The 21604-nt window shown below is 42.7% G+C and overlaps 1 protein-coding gene across 1 annotated transcript in view; it reads left to right on the top strand.

Annotated features, from left to right (window-relative positions):
- LRRC38 (leucine rich repeat containing 38) overlaps window positions 1–21204 on the top strand; it is a 28968-nt gene extending 7764 nt beyond the window's left edge. Inside the window, exon 2 of the mRNA XM_007053684.4 lies at window positions 17660–21204. Coding sequence (XP_007053746.4) covers window positions 17660–17910 — 251 coding nt within the window. The 3' untranslated portion in view covers window positions 17911–21204. The remainder of the gene's footprint in view (window positions 1–17659) is intronic.
- Window positions 21205–21604: the final 400 nt, after the last annotated feature.

Here is a 21604-nt window from a genome sequence, read left to right on the forward strand (position 1 = left end):
CATTTCCTTAAAATGGGATGCTGATCCAAAAAGTGCCTTGGGTTTGGACATAGCAAAATAGACACCCAGCTGATGAAGTTCAACCCCTGGTTGATGAGGTTTGAAAAAAATTCAAACCACCCTGCAGTGTAGCCCATCTGAATAGAAATTCCATTCTGCTGCAGCAGATAAGGGCCAAACCCCAGAACAATTCATCCCAAACATCCTTCTTCCCCCTACACTCCAAATATTTGGATAAATCGGTGGCCTGGATATGAACCACAATTCAACCCCTGACGTTTTGCAAAACCTACATCCGTTGTGTCTGATTTCTAATTAGCAGGGCAATGACGGGAAAAGGCCTCTAAAGTTACTTTTTCTGCTGCTCTGTCTTTGACGGTTTGACCAGAAAGTCTCTTCCCAGTTATGCTGCTCCTGCCTATCTGGCTCTGTTGTGTCGCACAAACATCTGCCATTTGATTCCTTTTACAGATCTCAGCCTTTATGCACCCAACCTTTCTTTCTAAATAAAGCATTACTCAGCAAAAAGTGCTTCTTCTCGCACCCTCAATGACAGGCAGGCTTGTGACAGGAGCTGTATAAAATGTTCTATGCTCAAAACAAATGGCTGCTGATCACTTTACCAGTTTTATGGAAGGCAAGTACTTTCTTTTTTTTAAATGTACAATGTTGAATTTTCATCACAATCCAGAACAAAGGGCAATTTTTACCCATCTAAATGGTTCCAGCTTTAGTGAAGGCTGAACTTGTGCAATGCATCAAGCTGTCAGAAGAAATGAAGGTCAGTGTAATAATAATATTTTGATTGTATAGCTGCTTTTATCTGAAAGGATCCAAAAAGTGCTGTCCAAACTATGGAGGAAATTCAACCTGATGTATAAATCTTGTGCAGGCTCTCTGCACGGAGGGTGAATTTCATTGTACATACATGTGGCACCATTGAATTGCAGCAACCAGGTAGATGACGGGTGCACAGAATGCTAAGAATAGTGAGGGAGAAAACCAGGGCAAATATCTGCTCTTAAGAAATCTTCCATCAGATCTGTAGAGTCTATACAGAGAAGACAGGGTCTCTTTCATTAAAGGTCTCATTTGGATCAAGGGCTGAGCTGACTTTGCCAGGATTTGATCCTGTTGTCTGAGGGAGTCAAGGGAAGTGCACATTTGAGGCCTATACCATTATAGCATTCCCTCGGCTTCGTTCTATTGACTCCATAACACATTTCATTTTTTGCTTGCTGGGTTTGAGTGACAAGGTCCAGATTCACCGGAGTGGAAATTTTAAGACGGAAGGAGCTCACATGGGCTCCTTTAAGGAACCTTTTAGAAGTAGGGTAAGAAATGTGCTATTAAAAAAGTGAGAACTAATGCGGGGCATTTGGAGGGTTGGTGTGAATAACTTTCAGAGGCCTATTCAAACCACCCAAGTCTGTTGGGTATGCAGGGCTGGTCTAGGGAGATCTTGGAACGATTGGATGAAATCTTGATCCAACTGAAGTCAAAGCAAATTTTGCCCTTGACTTCTGTAAGGCCAGGATTTCATCCACAGTCTCATGAGATTTAAGGTATTTGCTGCTTCATGTAGAGCTAGCAATGCCATGAAAATACAACCCTGCTGTTCCTGCTATCGGTAAAAACCTTCCTATATCTCCAGACTTCATCTGCTCTCACTCTCATGTCTGGTCTCAGCTGAAAAGACCTAAACTTCTTAATTTCACTCTTCCAATGTATTATTTACTACTGCAGGCCCTGATGCGGCAATTTGCTGCTTGCAGATGTGCCGTGCACTGCAGGATTGGGGCCTAACTCTGCCATTTCATCATTTAAACCCATAAAAACTTTTGGGCACACAGCTTGGAAGGAAGATGCGATTTTAAAAATTAAAGGCTGTAAAAGGACCCCATTGAGTCTCCCCACTTGCATACAAAAGGTGGGTTCCGATGAAATGCAAGTCCTGAAGGGAATTCAAGTAGCCTGGGGTGCCCATATTTAATTAAGTGCTTTGTAGCGGTCTCTATTGCTATTTTATACCTTGCATGGACATGCCTTGGGTAGCCGTGAGCGTGACCTTGTTTACTAATGGCTAATGCATTTTTAACATGACTTTTAATTAGAGTTTAAATAGTCCTTGAAGTGTGACTGCGGTGTCTCCTTTCTGTCATCTTGCCCTCTTTTTTTTTTTTTTTTTTTTCCTTTCAGTGTCTTAGGAAAAAGCCTTTTCAGGAAGGGTGAGGAAGCTGGTGAGCTGCATTGGTCTTGCAAAGAGCAGCCACTGTGCCACTAAAATTAGCCTCAATAGTACGGACATTCTCATCCTGTTGCTATTTAATGCATATCCCACTTAAAGTCCCCCCTGCGCTTTATGGGAACAAAAGGCTTTATGGTCTTATTTGCTAAAATGCTGCAGCTGTGGAACTGTGTGAAAGATTTGCACCAATTTAAGCAGAAGGTAGAGACTGTGAATGGCTACTATCAAAACAATATGGTCTGGTATAATCCCTGTGATTCACCACCTCCTTTTCTGGGGTAAGACGTCTACTGTGTTGGCCACTCACAGACTCCCTGACCAATTTTCAGTGGTTATAAATGTAGGAAATCAAGGGTGCCAACAGAGGGAGCCCTAGTGCAGATAGGGAACTGGTTTTCATTGTTGCACTATTTACCACTGCTTTGAACGTGGTTAGATGACACGGTGGTTTAAATGACAATGCCGTCTACACTTGTGCTTCTATCAGTGGTCTCCTCAGTGGGAGAGCAACAGAGGGAGATTGCCCATCTAAGCCTAGTAGAGACATGGCCACATCTCCTGTGCTGAAGTAACAATGGAATCATAGCTCTCTGGTTCCCTTTGAAAATTGTTGGAAGGGACCCCACTGGTGGGAGGAAATCGCACGTGAAAATACAAAGGCCCTGGTCTGAGCCATGTCATTCTCTTGTTTGCCAGGCATTCTTTTGATCAGCTGTTGCTCTGTTGTGTGCACAGGAGTCATGTATGACCTGAAGAGAGCCAAAGGGTATTGGCTTCGTATCGCAGCTGACGTACACCCTGCTGTGGTACTGCCATGAGCAGTTTTGTCGTCAGCTACCGCCCCAATATAGACCGCTTAGAGATGAGCTGCAGAACAGAACTGGGAAGAAGGCTAAGAAGGAACAAGGGAGTAGGAGAAAATGAGAGCCGTGATACACAGTAGGTGGAGATGAGATTATGGGCAAGTTTTCCGGAGTGAGGAAGCGGAGGTTGAATTGAATGTAGTAACAGGAAACCAACGTGGGATTCCAGGGGTGGAGCAATGTGGTTGGAGCAATGGAAAAGAATAACTTTAGTAATGGTGGTTTTTTTGTAGAATGGAGTGGGGAGAGATCAGAGGGAAAGGTTACAGTGGATGAGAGTCAAGAGATGACCAAGTCATGGTATGTAACCTAAAACAGTATGCCTCAGTTTATCTGCACTCCTGATGTAGGTTCTTGCTGCCAGCAGCCAAATCCTGGCCACATTGACATCCGTGGCCCTAATGGACTCAATGAAAATGGTAAATGTTAATTTCAAAAGGTGCCCTATATGTAAAGTTTTATTTAAATTTTTAGCCAGGTGGAAAGTCAGTGAAACTACTGAATTTTTTGTCACTCGTATCTTCCTGCCAGTAGCATCTGGTACCTATTTATCTGCTGTACACACAAGGCTGCCTTTACACTGCGTGCTAGTATAGAATTAGATCAAGCTTCCACCGAAAAGGCAGGAGACTACAGTCCATTTCCATAGCACAGTGTTTCATCGGGTATCAATGCATATACTAACACATCAATAACTTAGTATGTAATATCCAAGGCCAGGAATGGAATTAAAAGTTCCGAGACATCTCACACATTCAGCAGCTTTTAGTCTATTCATGCAGAATCCCCTGACAGAAATAAGTTTCCTCCACAAGCGCCGTGCACTGGTTTTTATCTATACACTGAATTCTGCTCAGTTGCAGTAAAATGATCTGTCCCTGGCTTCTTTTGTTGTGTTCCTCATTTCTGAGGATTTTCAGGAGAATAATGGTCATTCCTATTTTGCAAATTCACTCTGGCCAAAAGTTTCAGGCTAAATCTACATTTAGGATCCAAAACAAATAGTCTGATTTTCAAAGGTGATGAGCAGCCAGCTAGCTGAAGGTAAACTGAAGTCAGTGGGAATTGTGGGCACTCACCTCCTTTAAAAAAAGTACGCTATTTATAGGTCCCTAAACGTGGAATTAGGTGCCTAACCTTAGATGCCCAGCTTTGAATTTTTTTTGCCTTTCTTTTTTGGTAGCCGTAGGCAGGAGCTGAGTGGCAGTTCAAATCTCTTCAGAGCAGAAGTCTCTCTCAGTGCTTATTAATACAGCTAAGACATTAGTGACAGTGTTAAAGTAGAAGAAAGGGATATGTAACTAGAGGCAAAATACAATATAAGGAATAAAATGCCACATTTAAACATTTCAAGGCTTTGTAACCTCAGTAACATCAGTGAACAGCTACAATTTTACCCAAAATGACAAATATCAGTTTTACTTTTTTTCTAGAAAAGCTGCTATGGAATATTCAAATGCTCTTGCAATAATCTTCAGTAACTCACTCATGCAGATTAAAATAGAGTTGAGGAAAATATTTGCAGTAAGCAATAATTGTAGTCCCTCTTTCTGCTGGCTAATTGCCTGCCAACATAGGTTGGTTTCTACAAATTTATCAATTATTCAATGGATAGTTTACATGTAATATTAACTAAGGCAACAGTAAGTTTCTGGTATTAGGGAATTATAATTATTAGTAGAAGAAGTAGTAAATATTTATATTATGGTAGCACCCAAAGGGCCCAACTGGGATTTGTGTAGGGTGCTGTATAAAGAAAAGAGGCAATCCCAGCCCAAAAGGGAAAACAGACTAAAGCAATGGTATTGCAATACTAATGGGTTTCAAAATATTCCTGATAAAAGGTGTGAGTAATACAAATACTTCCTACAACGTCCTAAGTATTAGGAATAACCAAGGACACAACATGTACTCGGAAGGTCCTTTAAAGCAGAGTCAGTTAACCTGAGGCCAGTTGTGCTATTTGCTGCTTATCTTGAGCCAGAGGAACATAAATCCAAATCAGAAGTTACCGTACAATATAACAGGTTTCAGAGTAGCAGCCGTGTTAGTCTGTATTCGCGAAAAGAAAAGGAGTACTTGTGGCACTTTAGAGACTAACCAATTTATTTGAGCATAAGCTTTCGTGAGCTGAGCTGTAGCTCATGAAAGCTAATGCTCAATAAATTGGTTAGTCTCTAAAGTGCCACAAGTCCTCCTGTTCTTTTTGCGTACGGTATAACATCACTTGTTGCAGATGTCTGGGGAAATATTCACATCAGATCCCAGAGCAGGCGATTTCAAAGCAATCAGTGGGCCAACTGGTGTGTAGCTAGAAACTTGTTTGGCTAACCAGCCCCAGTGACAAACATGATTGAATCATGGATATCGAGTGTTGCAGATTTTCTACACAGCTTACATGTATCTGGGTGTTTTGTGTGCTGTTAGGATCGGGTAGGACGGCAGGGTCACATCTCTTTGGGTGGCACAATATTCTACTGGAGCTGTTTTTAAAAAAGAGAAACAATTTTTTGCTGAGACTTTCTTCCATTTTTCATCCCTCCCAAAATATGGGGGGATATAGATCCATTTTCCAGATTGTATCCATTTTCAAAGCACTTAAGCAGATGCATAGTCCTCCTGCCCCCCTCCACAGTTAGGTATGAATTAGCTGCTGTGTGAGCAGATTGTCAGGGCGTTACCCCATTGGAGGCAAAACAACCAGCAGGACTCCTTAACACTTCCCCCGCTGTCGTGTGACAATAGTAAAGCATCCCTGAGTCCCATTCTTTGAACAGTGAACAAGGAACTTTATTAAAATATGTACAGCTTCTGCCTAGACCAGGGGTAGGCAACCTATGGCACGCAAGCTGATTTTCAGTGGCACTCACCTGGCCACCAGTCCGGGGGGCTCTGCATTTTAATTTAATTTTAAATGAAGCTTCTTAAACATTTTAAACCTTATTTACTTTACTTACAACAATAGTTTAGTTATATATTATAGACTTATAGAAAGAGCCCTTCTAAAAATGTTAAAATGTATTACTGGCATGCGAAACCTTAAATTAGAGTGAATAAATGAAGACTTGGCACACCACTTCTGAAAGGTTACCGATCCCTGGCCTAGACCCTTCCCTCAGCACTATCCTTCCTCACTTTCTGCTATTTAAAGAAACAGTACAAATATCCTGACGTGCCTCAGAACACACCTCCTTTCAAAATATGGTTCTAGAGTTCCATCAGTCCCAAGCTTCCCACTTTATTTACACTGTCGGCTCTTTAAGACACAGACCCCAACCTTGTTGTCATGTGTACATAAAGGCCCGAGTGCAATGCCCAGCTACTGCCTAGTGCCTGATCTCTGCCTGGGGTTCCCATAATAACAAGAATGAGAAACAATAGGCTGCTTGCAACATGAATACATCTGTCTCTGCAAATGAAACACCAGAAAGATACAGAAGGTACGACCTTGTCCTTGGGACAGCTGGAGTTTAAAAGATAAAGGGTGACCCTGACCAAAATAACGTACGTGACATATTTATAACACTTGTTATTTCATTTACAGATTTGTGTTTGGTATGAAGAAGTGGCTCTTCTGAACACTGGGTGGGAGCAAGTTGATTTATATAACGGTCATCTTTATTAGCTCCAGCTAATTTTTCAACTTCAAACTTCCACAGCCCCCATGAGACACCTTTTATGGGAAAGCCTGGTAGAATTTTAAAAGGGGTGAAATCAACAGGGTTCTATAGAAGTTACTCTCAAAACCTATAGAAATTAACAGTGAATGAGATCTTCTCTCCAGTAATTTTAACCATTTTATGGACTTGTGTAGGAGGTGGCTGGGTGTTCAGCATCTTGATCACAATCCTGAAAGTTGCCAGTTCAGATCTCACTCATTTTCCCACTGGATCCCCATCTCCAGTGCGGCTGGACATAGTGCTGGCCACAACCCTCCCATGTGTGCCACTGGCCATGAAAACTGGTGTGCCTTTGTCACATGAGCCAATGGCTCGGGGGGACCTTACCTTATAGAATTGTGTAGCCAGGGTAGAATTCTCTATTAAACTGAATAGGACGGTTCAAAGACCTCTAGAAAAGGTAACATTTCTATTACATCCTATAGAACTTTTCTTTAAGGGACTGTGGACTTATAGAAAGAAACCGTTCAACTGCTAGGCTTTTCCATTTTTGCCCATTAACTGAGGTCTTATCTCCAAGGGGCTGGATAACTTGGGTGCCTGTTCTTGGACCAAAATCTAGTGCTGCACTAATAAAATCACTAAAATCTTGGACAGGTCAGCATCTGAGATTGGTGACTGTGTAGTCTATTGATGTACCTGACTATGGGCTTACTATTCGTGTCAAGCAGCATAACATAAATGGGACCTGTTCTTGGTCAGGTTTTAGACATTGCAGTGGGGCAAGTTCTCTAGGGCTCTGCAACACAAATGATGCTCTGTTGAGCATCTCTGCACACATTTTGCCCACTTCTGTACAGTTTGTCTTCTGGCAAGGTTGTTACAATTTGTTAGGAGACTCAAAAGGATTTTTATTACTCACCAGAGAAGATCCTATCTCCCATCTGGTGATGGAAAGACTGAGTCTAAACGATCCGCATGTAAAACTGAAGCTTCATATTATGCAAGCACATAAGTAATGCGAGCTGTGCATGTCTTGATCTTCTGTTATCTAATGTCCTATGTTCAGACCTCTCTGTTGCACCAGGAATCACGCATAGGAAACAGTGCAGTTGAGGTGTTTTGGGCTTGAACTGTGGCTCTAAGTCATATGCCGTGGTGGGGTCGGTGTGCAGACACACCATACCAATAGCCTCTCCAGTGCCTCCTAGAAAGCATGACCGCAGCACCACCCTTTGACCTGAGTGACTCGACTGGCTGTTTCAGGAGGCAACCCTTCCCCAATCACTTTGGGGAACCTAGGAGAGTCCTCAGGGCAGATTTGTCCTGGTGCCTACACAGGCGCAGGTACAGAAGGGAGTCAGCTTGCCACCTTCCACATTCAGAGGGTGAAGCATCTGATATAGGCCGGGGAAGCCCTAACTTGGATCCCTGTTGTAATGACCCCTGTCTTCAACCATTGCAACAGGAGTGAAGAATCACAGGGGCTCAGGTCTATACTGACCACGCCCGTCTCTCTTTGAGCCTGCCCACACCATGCTTCACATGCAGGGAGATGGGAGAAGCACAGAGCTGGTGGAGGTGACTCTATTGTGGGAGGCTGCTGCACTCAGGGGGAATTCATCAGGGGCACAAACAAATAGCTCCTCATGCTGTCGCCCCCCACCTCCTTTGCACACCCATGTAGGGCCAGGCACAGCCAGCCCTACCTGGTGGTGCACGGCTTCTCTTTCCTTCCTTTCGCTCTGTGCTTGCATTCCAGTCAATGTGCTGAAATTCCCACTGAGTTAATTTTTTAGGCCTTCAGAATGGCGACTGTATCTTCAGACATGTTTGCGTGGTGTGTCCCCAATCCTGATTGGAGCTCTGGGCTCTGTTGTTAAACAAATTTTAAACATGATGATTAAATAAAAGGTGTGGGGGTTCTCAGTCAAGACCAGGAAACTTTGCAGTGCTTATTTTCAACAGCTTGTTACTGCAGCCCCTGGGATTCACAAACATTTAAGTGACAAAAGGATTGTCTAAAAAAAGTTCCAAATCCTTATGCACTGTGTATTTATGCTTTTGCTCGAGTGGCTCAGTAGGTGTTAATACCTGTGCGACCCATTGCTGGAAAGTATCTCAGTGTTTCTCTGTTATCATGGTATAATAGATCGGTAAGGGTTAAATCATCCCTGCTGATTTTCACTGCAGAGAGGAAGAAAGAAGCAATAAATCGTAGACAAATGGACAATACATCTGTCAGAAGATGAGGAGCGGAGCTTAAATGTCATCATTCTTCTGTCCCTCTGGCCCAGGCGGGTGGAGAGGATACGGACTAGGTGGGGAAGCTACTCTGTGCAGCAGCCTCCCTGCCGGGAAATAACCATTGTTATTAATGCTGACCACTTTGCAGCAGGCTGTCTTGCCCTTCCTTCCTTCACAGAACCCCCAGGATCACTTGTGGGAGGGAGTTCCATGTAGAGAGGAGACAGACCAGTGGATTTAAGATCCACCACGTGGATCTGTTGCTAGATGGGAGATAGGGCCTCTTCTGGAACGCAGAACATCCGTCCTTCCGGTATAGTGGACTCAAGTTTCATGATGATGAAGACGACTCACATTTAAATCGCGTGAAGGGTGTGACACCAAGCTATGAAAGGCAAGAAAGGAATTGTTATGGTCCCCACATCTTACTAAATTCATCATGTGTTGCCCACATATATAGAACTTCCAATCAGCAATCAAAAGGTATAATGCAATTTGTATTGGAGTAGTTTTCAACCTGTGGTCCGCAGACCCACTATGTACAAGATTTCCAAAGGCGTTTGCACCTCCATTCAAAATTTTTTAGGGGCTCGCAAATGAAAATGTTGAAAACCCACTGGTGTACTGCATTATCTTGGACTCCACGCATCCCTTGGGGAGAAGAAGCACCCTGCGCAACTGGAGATGTTGCTATTATTATCACTCCTGTTAGAAATGAAGGACCTGATCCAAAGCCTCTTGAAGTCAACAGGAAAACTCCCGTACTTTAATGGGCTTTGGAACAGCCTCACAAAGTTAATTCACCAATTTGAATGGAACAATACATGGTTTCTCTCTCTCCCAACCCCGCCGACTCCAGCTCCCAATGAGTAATGCAGTCACGTTAGGTTATTCCCAAAAGAGCTTTAGCAGCCTGTTTTTTTCCCCCTCCTGGTCTCACCCAGAGGAAGGCACATACACAGGGCGGGTGAGCCACAGCTGGGAGCTAGCAAGGCCTCTTTTGTCTCAGGTCGAGCTTTGCCCGTGGCATCTATTAGTTTCCATGACTAAGAACTCTGTGAAAACTCCGGGCTAAATTAGATGTTGGAGTGTGTGAGACTAAAACAAGTAGAAAATTCCAATCTAATCTGGTTTGTTTGAGAGTTTGACCTAGATTCCAGGACCCACAGCTACACCAAGAGGAGCACTTTGTGTGTGTGTGTGTGTGTGTTTCATTTTATAATCAGGCTTTCCATCACTGCAGCACACTCTAGTTCACACACAGCAGGAAATATTCCCCCCGGGCTCAGTACGATACAAACTCTCTTTGATTTGGATGCTTTACATCCTGATGTAAGGTGAAGACAGGGAATGTCACATGGGGAAAGGAACAGAGCTGACATATTCCCTGTGGGCTCAGTCCTGCTCCCACTGAGGTCAACAGTAAAACTACTATTGACATCAGTTGTGCAGGATTGGGCCCCAATCTTTCCCAGTACCACACAAAGAAAATCTGCCTTGTAGATACGAGATGCACCACCATGCTGAGTTATTCCCAGGCTCCAGGAGGTGATGCACCTAGGAACAATGTTTCTTTCTCCTGTTTCTCTCAATTTCTTTTTCTCTCAAGAAAATACAGTGTATATCTTGACTCCAATACGCCTGTGCATGGAGGCTGCTTTGTGCCACTCCAGCTAGGGTGACCAGATAGCAACTGTGAAAAATTGGGACAGGGGGTGGGGGGTAATAGGCGCCTATATAAGAAAAAGTCCCCCAAAAACAGGACTGTCCCTATAAAAATTGGACATCTGGTCACCCTAACTCCAGCACACAACACAGCCCTAATGCTGGTGGATCCAGACCGTGAAGGATTCCCCCTGTATAGAGACTGCTACATGCCAGGTTCGGGGGAGCAACCAGGATGTACTTATGCCAGGCTGATCTCTGGTTGCTGGAACAGTGCCTCCGAGAACAGTATAAATTAGGCTGTTCTAAACTAAATTGAGAACCAGGTCAGTACCCCCACTGGAGCCCAGGATTAGTGGGCACAAGGGTGGCTTAAAGTCACCTTCTGCACCCCTCCTCTAGACTTGTGCTGACTACAACTCAGATGTACCAGAAAATAGGAGTCTTCTTTATTATACAGGGATAAGCTTTCATGGGCTAAAATCCACTTCATCAGATGCATGCAGTGGAAAATACAGTAGGAAGAGAGATACACAGAGAACATGAAAAAATGGGTGTTGCCATACCCACTATAATGACACTAAGGTGCCACAAGGACTCCTTGTTCTTTTTGCTGATACAGACTAACATGGCTGCCCCTCTGAAACCTCTTTATTATAGCACCACTTACCATAACACTGTATCTCCAGGCCTCTATTTTTTTTCCCAGTTTGCTCTGTGTTACTATAATTGGAAAGGAAAGCTTTCACTCTGTTTTCTGCATGCTGTCCCCTTAAATGGATTGGAGTTCCCTTGCCTACTGTACGGGATAGCTGCTGGTTTGAATTTTAGTCCAGAGGGCAGGACTGTGTTCTGTCTCTACTTGGAGATTTTAGTGCTGTTCTTTCTTTCATTCTTTCTTTTGTTCTTTGTCTGAAATAAATGTTGGCTGTGTCAGGGCATGACAGAAAGGCATGCTGGCAACAAACAGGAGTCAATATTCATGGACTCCAGTAGCTACTGTTGCAATCGAGGCTGAGAAATACATGCCCTGAATTTTGTGTATGGGAAAACTTAGCCGTTTGGAACTAGTTTCTCTGAATGGTATTCACATGCTAACTGCAGCTATGGAGGCTGATAGATAGTCAGCCCAACCTAGAACATCGGATCTGACCACCTAGCTGTGCATCCCAACTTTATGATTTTCCTAGGTGTGTGCATATGCTAAGAATTATAATTACAACAACTTTCATTTCATGGCACCAGAGATAATGCTCTTGATAAGGCTGAATCTGTAAAATGAAAACAGGAAAAGCAGGCTTACACATTTCAAAATAACATACTCTTAACAAGTTTTGACCTAAGAGGTCATATCTGGCCTTGACTCTCACCACTGGCTTCAGTGGGACTGCAAAGATGTTAGATTGTATGCTCCTTGGGGCAGGGACTTTGACTTTTATTCCATTTTTGTACCATTTCTAGCACATTGAGACCCTGATTCTGATTTGGGGCCTCTGGGCACTTCTGGAATACCACTAATAATATCAGTAAGTCAGTGCAGAATTGTATTCCATGGATGAAATTCACCCCTGTGCAGAGCCCCAGCACAAAGCTCATCAGTTACTTAAATTGCATTTAAGTCCAGTGGAATTTAAGGGGTGCATAGACCTGGTCCTTGTGTAATACCGACAAACCCCAATCATCAGCGGGTGGGATTGAACCTGGGACCTCGAGAGCTTATGTATGAGCCTCTACTGCATGAGCTAAAAGCCACGTGCCTCTTAGCTTCAGCTGTAGCAGACTCCAATTCCTAAAGGGCTAAGTGTTACTAGAGGGGGACAGAGCACCACACCAAGCAGGCATTGGTTACATTTGCCCTCTGAATTTGGGGTGAGTTTCAGCCTCAGTGAATATTCATGCACTTGAGCTAAACAATGGGCTGCTCATGAGTGTTCATGCTAGTAAAGCCCAAAGGCTCAGAAAGGGTCACAACCATATTCAAACTGAAATTCGCTTTCACATTTGACTATTTGCAGATTCTCTCCCCTCTTCCGCCCTTCCCCCATTTTCTCAGCTGTACTTAACTGAAACCTTCCTATGTCCCCTTGGAGCAGACTTTTCTGTCACAGCATGGTGCTGATCTCCTCCCCATAGCAAACATCTTCCTGTTAATTCTAATTTGCAATATGTTACCCTGATTCGCTTCTGGCTGCTCCCTAATTATGTTCCAACGTGTTTTAACCGTTAAGATATAATTAGTTTGAGAAGCAAAGAGCAACTAGATTTCATTATTTCTAGTGTACAAATTGTATTAAATAAATCATAAGGAAACTGGATGGCTCTGGGGAATTGCTTATGTAGCCTTTGCTGTCTTGGTCCCTGTTTCAACTCTAGTCTATGTAAAAAGTATCCATACGTTTTTACTATTTTGATGGGCTGTGTGTGATGAGTTGATGGTCTCAGGCCAATAACTCAGAAGTAACTCCAGTATCTGGGAGCAGTAGTTGGGGAGCTCCTGCTAATTTTAACAGCAGAAGGGGAGCTATGCTTCCTACCCTGCTGCTCCCCGTTACTTTAACCCTTTGCAGTCCCAGCAGAGAGGCCCAGGAGTAAAGGTCAGTCCTGCAAATTGAGGGCACTGAGCACCCTGCAAGATGATATCCTCATAAACGGATGCAGAGACTGAATGGTTAAAACTGAGGGAATCGTGGAAAAAGAATATCTGTGAATATTAATTCAAATTAAAAAGTGAATTGTGATTCAGCCACATGCCAGGAACCAGAGCTTCCCTCAGAACATGGGGGAATGTACTCAACTTTTGGCTAACCAAGAGTTTCGATCAGGTAGGGTTCAGAGAACCAGCGTGTGAATGGGGCCGCAGTTTAGGGATCGTAGATGCTGCTCTGCTCTGAAAATGGTCCCATTTTGGCAGGATAATTTAATGGAATCAGGACTGACTTTCAATTTGCAATGAAATGCATAATGGCTCAAACTCCTAGCCTTCCAAATGATTCACCACTGATTTGCTACAGCACCCATTATGAGCTTGCAGTGCTGTTCAAAGAAGTTCTCTTTCAGCACTCTCCAACACCCCGTTTCATTTCAGAAAGTTTCTTTCTCTCCCTTTGTTATTTCCTGGCCATATCACCTTATGATTCATGACTTGACTCTTTTGACCCAGTGTGACGCATCAGCCAAGAAATTTTAAAAGACAGGATTTTTCTCAAAGGTTCAGATGATGAAAGTCTGATTTTCCAGCACAGTTGGCCAGCCAGGTCCTTTTATGTTACAAAATGTGATTGTAGCAGCCTGACATGAAGCATTTTTCAGGATACAACCGAACAGCAAAGAAATTTCTCAGAAGCAGGAGGAAAGAAGCGGTCCTTTTGCTTCTGAGAGAATAAAACTGAATTTACAACATATGAGGCCTTCTCTGCAAATTACCTGAGCAGCGGACAATTAATTTCTAGGTGCAAATGTGTGCAAAAGTTTTGCACGGTTCAGGGCCACTGGCATCTACTTCTCGTCTACCACTGATGCACTGGAGGTGGTGTGCTCTTAAACTGAGGCTCTTTGGTGCCTCAGTTTCCCTATATATTAAAAGGGAATAATACATGCCTCACAAGGGTATTAAGGAGTTTAATAATTTAGGGTTAGATTTTCAAAAGCTCTTAAGCAATTTAGGAGCACAAGGCCCTTTGAAAGTCAATGGGAAATGTGGTCCTAAATCACTTACATGCTTTTGAAAATCACAACACTAATATTCATAAAACATATTAAGATGCTTGCATAACATTAAATCTATTTGAGGGTTTTCTAGGTTGGACTTCACTGGCAGACTTTCGAAACAGCTCAGGGCTAGATTTTCAAATGTTCATCGTCCAAAATTGGGGTCTGATTTTCAGTCATGCTCAGAACCCTCTAGGTGGGGGGCACTTTTGAAAATCTGGCCCTGTGTTAGCTAAGCCTCACATAGGTAAATTAGGTTATATAGCAGACTTCTGCTCTTCTCCTTTCCCAGATTTTAGGAAGCCTGTTTGGAGTATACAGGTGCATTGTTTATTCACAATATAGGAAAAAACCTTTCCAGTTCCATTAGAAAAGCTTAAGCAAAAACTTGTGTCGGGCCACGTGTTCTAAATGTGGCCAAATTTTGGCATAGTCTAATCCCCACTGGTAGCTCATTCCATAGCCAGACCTTCTTCTCCACGAATGCCTTGTGTCCAGCTCTCATGTGCTTCATCGGGGACTTTTTTAGCTGCATTGTCCCAGAGAACTAAGTGGCTCTTGCATGGAAATGAGGCTCACATACACGATATTATTGGTAGTAATTATTTTATCCATCTGAGTGCAACTAAAATTCTTACTTGTGACAATCTGGTGAGAAGAATGTAAATCACTAGCTGTGTGTGTAAATGGCAATGGGTTATTTTATAACTGTTCACGGCTTTAACGTCTGATAGAATTGAGAGAGAGAGAGGTCCTAGGGCTTAGCCTCCCTGGCTGAGACCTCCACGTTTTCTCTTCACCCTGGTTTCTTTCCCAGGGATCTTGGGATGGGAGGGGCTTCTGTTCCTATCTTATTTTGCTTTTCGCCCTTCTTGTTACCACTGAATAAATAACTAGGTTAGACTGTCTATCCCAAGTGCATCATTAAGGGCAAATGCTAGCTAGACCCAGTGCAAAGCTCCAGTGACCAGGTTGTGCACTAGAAAGGTCTGCCTAGGTGCCTGGATGGTACAGAAAACACCCCTGCAAGTTATGGAGAGGCAGTTCCTTCTCTCCTACCTCCTCCAGCTGCCCCTACTAGTTACAGACATTATAATTAAATTGTACCCTCTTCCCACTAGCTGAGTGCGCCGATCCATCACCCTGCCTGCACAAGTTCTAGAGAACATTTATGGACCTGTTTAAATACAGGGCAGCCCCAATTTGCTGAAGGTCTCAGAGGACATTTGAACCCTTTGGCTTCCACAGCTTCATAGGATGCTGGCTAGTGGTGCAGACAGGATGCTTTCAAGAGGTCCACATAGCCAACCAGTCTGCGTGGCTGTCCGGCACACATTTCCACTGCACTCCAGGCTTAGAACATGCACCTCATGCTCCCGGTGGCAATTTGTCAGGTGGAAACCTCTCAGTATCTTCCTCTGCCACCCAGCCTTGGGCATGCAGACCGGTGTCCTCTTTTGCTGACTTGCTTTGGAGAAGCTGGCAGGCAGCTGCATATTGTGCTGTGGGTGAGAGGAACATGGGGCACAGTGAAGATCATAGAACCTTGGGAAGATTAGCCAGGGTTGTGCCGAGAGGGTTAGGAGCCAGAATTTGGTAAACCAGAGTTGTAACATGATAGGGTCAAAAAGACAGTGGAACAATGAGTCTAGGATGGACTTCAGCCTAACCACATCCCAAATGAAGCAACTAACATGTAACAGCTAGGCTGAATCCAGACTGTCTGTGACATCTAGATCACTAGCTTCAACCGTCCCAATCTGATAGTCATAAACACCCCATGCAGTCCTGTTGTAACAACTCTCCATGTAATTAAAATGAAGTGGGAACTGTGTTCATAGAATAATGAGCAGTACTGCCCCAGAAACACACCTTGAACTGTAAGCACGCAATGATGCAGAGTCAAAACCTGAGAGGCCAGGTGCCTTTCCAGCTATTCTGTGCTCACCAGCAGACAAAGGGAAGAATGTATCAAATAGACCAGTAGCGGCTCCCTGGCCATTAATACACATTTCTTGTATCTCCCCTTTGCATTGCTATCCTCAGTAGCCAAGTAGATCCATCATGCTAACGACCCCTGAAGAGTTCACTCAGTTTACCCATCAGTCCATCAAAGCACTTCCTTGGCACCATTAGAAATACTCTCTCTAGTCTGCTTGCTCTGCAAGGAGATTACTTTTACTGGTGTCCTCACGGTCTTTATCAAGCTATATTCATAGTCATTTCTGAATTTGGATTTCCTAATTTCATCATAAAGAAAGCAAACTATTAGGCAGCTCTAGGCATTCCTCAATAATGCATGGAGGAATACTATCTTATAACAAAATGTAAAGGAGAAGGTGAAAGCAGATCACAGAGTTAATCAAGCATCAATTAAGCCCAATCTGTTATCTTGATCAGAAGGAAAAACATCACTATAGTTTTAGCCACAGGAAGCGGGGTTGGAGGGAGGGCAAAGTTCACAACATCAGTAACAAGAGCAGTAGCCCCGTGCATCTTTCTGCACGTCCTTTGGCTTAAAGGAACAATGATCTGTTTCAAACAAGATAATTACAAAGGGTGAAATTTACCCTCATGCAAAGGGCCGCACAAGACCTATGCATTATTCAGATCTCACTTTAGCCCTAAAAATAAAGTGTAATTGGGATTTAGATGGTGCATACCATTGCTCACCCTTTGTGCACAGGGGAATTTTACCCAAAGTAACCTCCTGGTTGGTTTTTATTGCTGCACACAGGGGGAAAAGGTCACACAGGAGAATGCACAGGAATTATAGGGTGGTATATGAAAATAATACGATGACGTAGAGTTTGAGGCTTACATTTAAGACTGTGTTTTATTTGTATAGGTGACTGTATCACAAAGAAACATACCCAAAACAGACAGCACTGAAGACTGAAGTCCTGTTGTTATTTACAGAACATGCATGTTGCAGGCTTTCCCACTCTGACTCACTAATATGTCTCAAGCCTGGCCTGAAGGGGTAAAGAGGAGTGCATAACTCAGCCTCCATGGCCCATTCCATCCTTGCCTTCTTTGCTGAGGTCAACACGAATGTTCTATTTTTGGGATGTGGACACTTGTCCAGATACTCTCAAAGCTTATTTTGCACAGGCTGCATAACAACAGCCATCAGATGATATCAGCTTTTAGTCACTTCCTTCCTGGACTTGCTGAATACAAACTTAGAAACCTAAAGGTGATCCCCATACAAATCTTCCCAGCTCTCTGGGTCCCAGCTTGAACCAAGTAAACGGTCGGCCAATGCGCTTCTTGTCTCCTCCCTCTTTTATTTTTTTTCTTTGCAGGACTACGTGAACTCCAGTGTTCCCTGCCTGTTGAAAACAGAAGAATCTTTCTGGACGAATTATCTGAGGTCAGCTTCAGTGAATGCAAATTTAGTTTGTCGTTAACGGACCTGTTGATCATCATCTTCTCTGGAGTCGCGGTCTCCATCGCTGCCATTCTCTCAAGCTTCCTCTTGGCGACGCTGGTGCATTGCTTCCAAAGATGCACTCCCAGCAAAGACGACGATGACGAAGAAGACAGTGAGGACTGAACCTTTCCTGTATTTAAATATCCCTCATTTATAGATTACTGGATCAACAGCCAATGTCAAAGAAGAAGAAGAAGAAAGAAAGAAAAGCAAACCTAGATCTCTTGACACTGGATCTGTTTCTGTGGAGTTCAGTCAAACATTGCATTTAAACTCAGGGTGGGGCTAGGGGAGGAAGAAAGAGGGGAATGAATCCAAAAGAAGTCCCGGTGTTTGAAAAAGATTGTCCTCATGATAGCATATGTACTTAATAGATTGTTCTAACTGCACCCTGAAAAGGGCCCATTATATGTAGCATAGATACAGAGCTTTCAGTTGGAAATACAGAAGCAATGTCATATGGTCTCCTCCCTCTGCCTGGGGAGGAGGAGAGTCAGGTAAATGTACCCAACTTCCCAAATTCAATTACATTGGTTCGTAGAGCTGTATAAACCATTATAGGAAGTTTGACATTTTCTTTACACATGGTGTCTCTGTAAAGATTCTCCCACAAGTCAGTGATCCGAGTTATGAGCCTCACTCAAGCAAAGAAACATTTTAAATAAGCCAATACTGTTCTAGGTCTCAACAACAATAAAAACCCTCTCAAGCATTAGCTGCTGTTAAGCAGCTGCCCAGCATACCTCTGGCCAGGGTATATAAATAATGATAGATTTCCTTTTTGGTTTGAGGTGTAATGAAGCAAAGACAACCCTTATCACTGCAGTACTGGGTACCAGGCTCTTTATCCTAATGTATCATTCAAATCCTGGAACAACGCTGAGTGTCATTAGCCACTTGAACAACTTCACTATAATCAGCAGAGGGCCACTTTAACTGGATTGCAGTCTGCATACAGCAATGTACTGAAATACTCTGGTGCATTCATTCTACTTCAGTATAAACAGAGCTTCATTATACCCAAGTTCATGACAATGAGACCTGAGCATGAAACAGAACACTGGATTTGAACATCCCCAAAGATTGAGAGGTTTCTTCTGAGCTTGCATTTTAAAATTGGTTCCCTCAGCTGAACTGAAAAAGCCCCAGTCTCAGGGCATTTGCAATCTGGATCAGATCTGTCTCTGAGTTTTGAAGCTCAAGGCTAGGTCAAGCTAGAAGTGGGTTCCAAGTATGAGTATACGAAGTTCTCATTATGAAATACAAAACAAACCATTAAAACATTCATACTTAGTGCAATGGTTCACTCTCAGAAAGTTGAGAAATCATTGGATCTGGATTGTGAATACCCACAATATTGGAGAGTTTGGCATGGAGGTTTTAGCTTGGCCCAGCATTGAGATGAGGCCAAGGGTAAAACGTGGCTGTGGATCTTGGTGCAGAATGCAAATCCCCATCCATATTTAGTCACCGATTCAGGGCAGGATTTAAATATGTGCTGAAGCCCCAGTGATTTCAGTAGAATTGAAGCACATGCTTAAGTGCTGTCCTGAATAAGGATGTTCTGATGAATCAGGGTCTTAGGAGGTACTCTCATAGAAGAGATGGCTTCTCCCCGCTCTCTGCCAGTCATCCCAGCAGCGTTGTCACTGGATAGAAGGTTTATGTTATGTTTCCATGAGGCAGGGATCACAAGGGAGTTTGTTCAGGAAGGGGGTTGAGTTTATTAAAGAATGTTTTAAATCATTTATTTCTCCAGTGAGTCAATATTGAATAAATAGACATGATGAAAAATTATGATTGCAATGCATGGAACTGGGGTGAGATGTTAGAAGAACTGGGGATCTTCTCCTACTCTTGCTCTGGCAGCATGACATAATCAATTAAAATTATTGGCCAATAAGGTCCTGATCTTGCAAGCAGATCCAGGCAGGCTGATCCTGGCATTCACACACCCCTTACTGACTTCAGTTGGACTTCAAGCAAGAGCAGGGGTCTGCTTGCAGAATCTGGCTCTAAATTATTGTTTTGAAATACTAAGGGCTCTGTTCTGCTCACAGTTGCACTGGTATAAATCCAGAATAACACCAGTGAAATCAATGGAGTTAATCCAGATTGGCACCAGTGCAAACAAGAGTGGAATCTGGCTCTAGGATATATCAATTCTGACTGTATTATAGGTCTTGTCAAAACTTGATTTCATCTATAAAAGGGCAGATATTTTTGTTAAAAAGATAAATGAACATTTATTACAGGAGATTTTTGGAATAGCACTGGATAGCTTTTTTGGACAAGTATATTTTTAAAAAATTTGTCATGGAAATATTTTTTTAAAAATGTACATACTGAAAATATTATTTAGAAAAGCTAGGAAGACTGAAAATAGTACAAAAAACCAAAAACGAACAAAAAAAGTCAAAGCAAGCCAAGAACTATGCTCTGTTGTAGAAGACTCAGATGTGACCATAAGTAGCATCTAACTACTGTAAAAACTGGTATTGTTTCTGTAAAACTTTTTTTTGCTATGATTTTGCCTTGCACAATTCATGCGGATTGATTTTTATTGCAATCACCCAAATCCCTTGTATCTATATTGTGTGCTAATTGCTCAAGCTGATGGAAGTGAAATTTAATTTTCCTATTTTGACAGGTAGTGTGGGTCAGTGGATAGGGAACAAGACTGGGACTCAAGAGACCTGCATTCAGTTTCCAACTCTACCATTGACCTTTGACAGGTCACTTTCCATCTCTGTGCCTCAGTTTCCCTATCTGTACAAGGGGGATTAATACTTATTTATCTTTACAAAGTGCTTTGAGATCTGTGGGTGAAAAGCACTATATCTTGGGCTATGTATTATTATTATTACATAAGCGAGGCTGGAGCACAAGATATACAGTAAGTCTAATTCTGATTTTACATCAGTTTAATTCCATTGATGTCAGTGGAGTTACTTCTCATGTACACCAGTGTGAGAACAGAATCAAGCCTAGTGTAATTCAGTTTCTCATTCCACCCTATCTCTCCAGCTTCTTCAACTTGATGTAATGTTACAGTTGTAATCACAAGATTATTCTTTCTGGAAATACACTGAAACAAAATTAAGTGGTCCAGCGAAAGAATATGCTGCATCAATTCTCTCTTACTCTCTTCTTGCTCTTTCAAGAAAATGAAATGACATGGTTTTCACTATGTAGTGCCATGGTTACAAATTACACAATATATTTCTAATGAATACATTGCTGCTGCTGTTTATTTGTACATGAAAATGATCCCCCCACCCACCCACAAACAAGCACCTGATTCTGTTCTTATTAAAAGGATGCTTTTCACAATGAGTGGAAATACACAACTCCATTGCCCTACGCACTCAATTAATGAAAAATATGCCATTTGCAGCATACACAGATACGTCATCAACAGGTTTATAATTAGAGCTGTGCAAACAGCTTTTAGTGATACATGAACCAAGGTGACACTTTTCTGCTTTCAAGTTTTATTATGGCTCCAAAGCTTGGTCCAGAGTCACCAAATGTTTTGTTCTGGCAAATTTTCAAGTGAACCTTCACTGGGTTTGTGGGGAAAATCCTATGGGGATCATCTTTTTTTCTGTTTGTACAGTGCCTGGCTTGGCAGGATCCTTGCCCATGATGAGGGCTCATAGGTGCTACGGTAATGCAAATAATAAATAATATTCATAATACCATTCAAGGGAGGGATTTATGGTTTTTCTTCCATGTCCTGTGAAGCTCAGAAATTCTGTGTACTTTTTGACCCAAACTAGGCAAAACTTTGGCCATTTTGATGGGGTTCTGATTT

Source organism: Chelonia mydas, chromosome 18 (genome assembly GCF_015237465.2).
Source record: "Chelonia mydas isolate rCheMyd1 chromosome 18, rCheMyd1.pri.v2, whole genome shotgun sequence".
Classification (NCBI taxonomy): Eukaryota; Metazoa; Chordata; order Testudines; family Cheloniidae; genus Chelonia; species Chelonia mydas.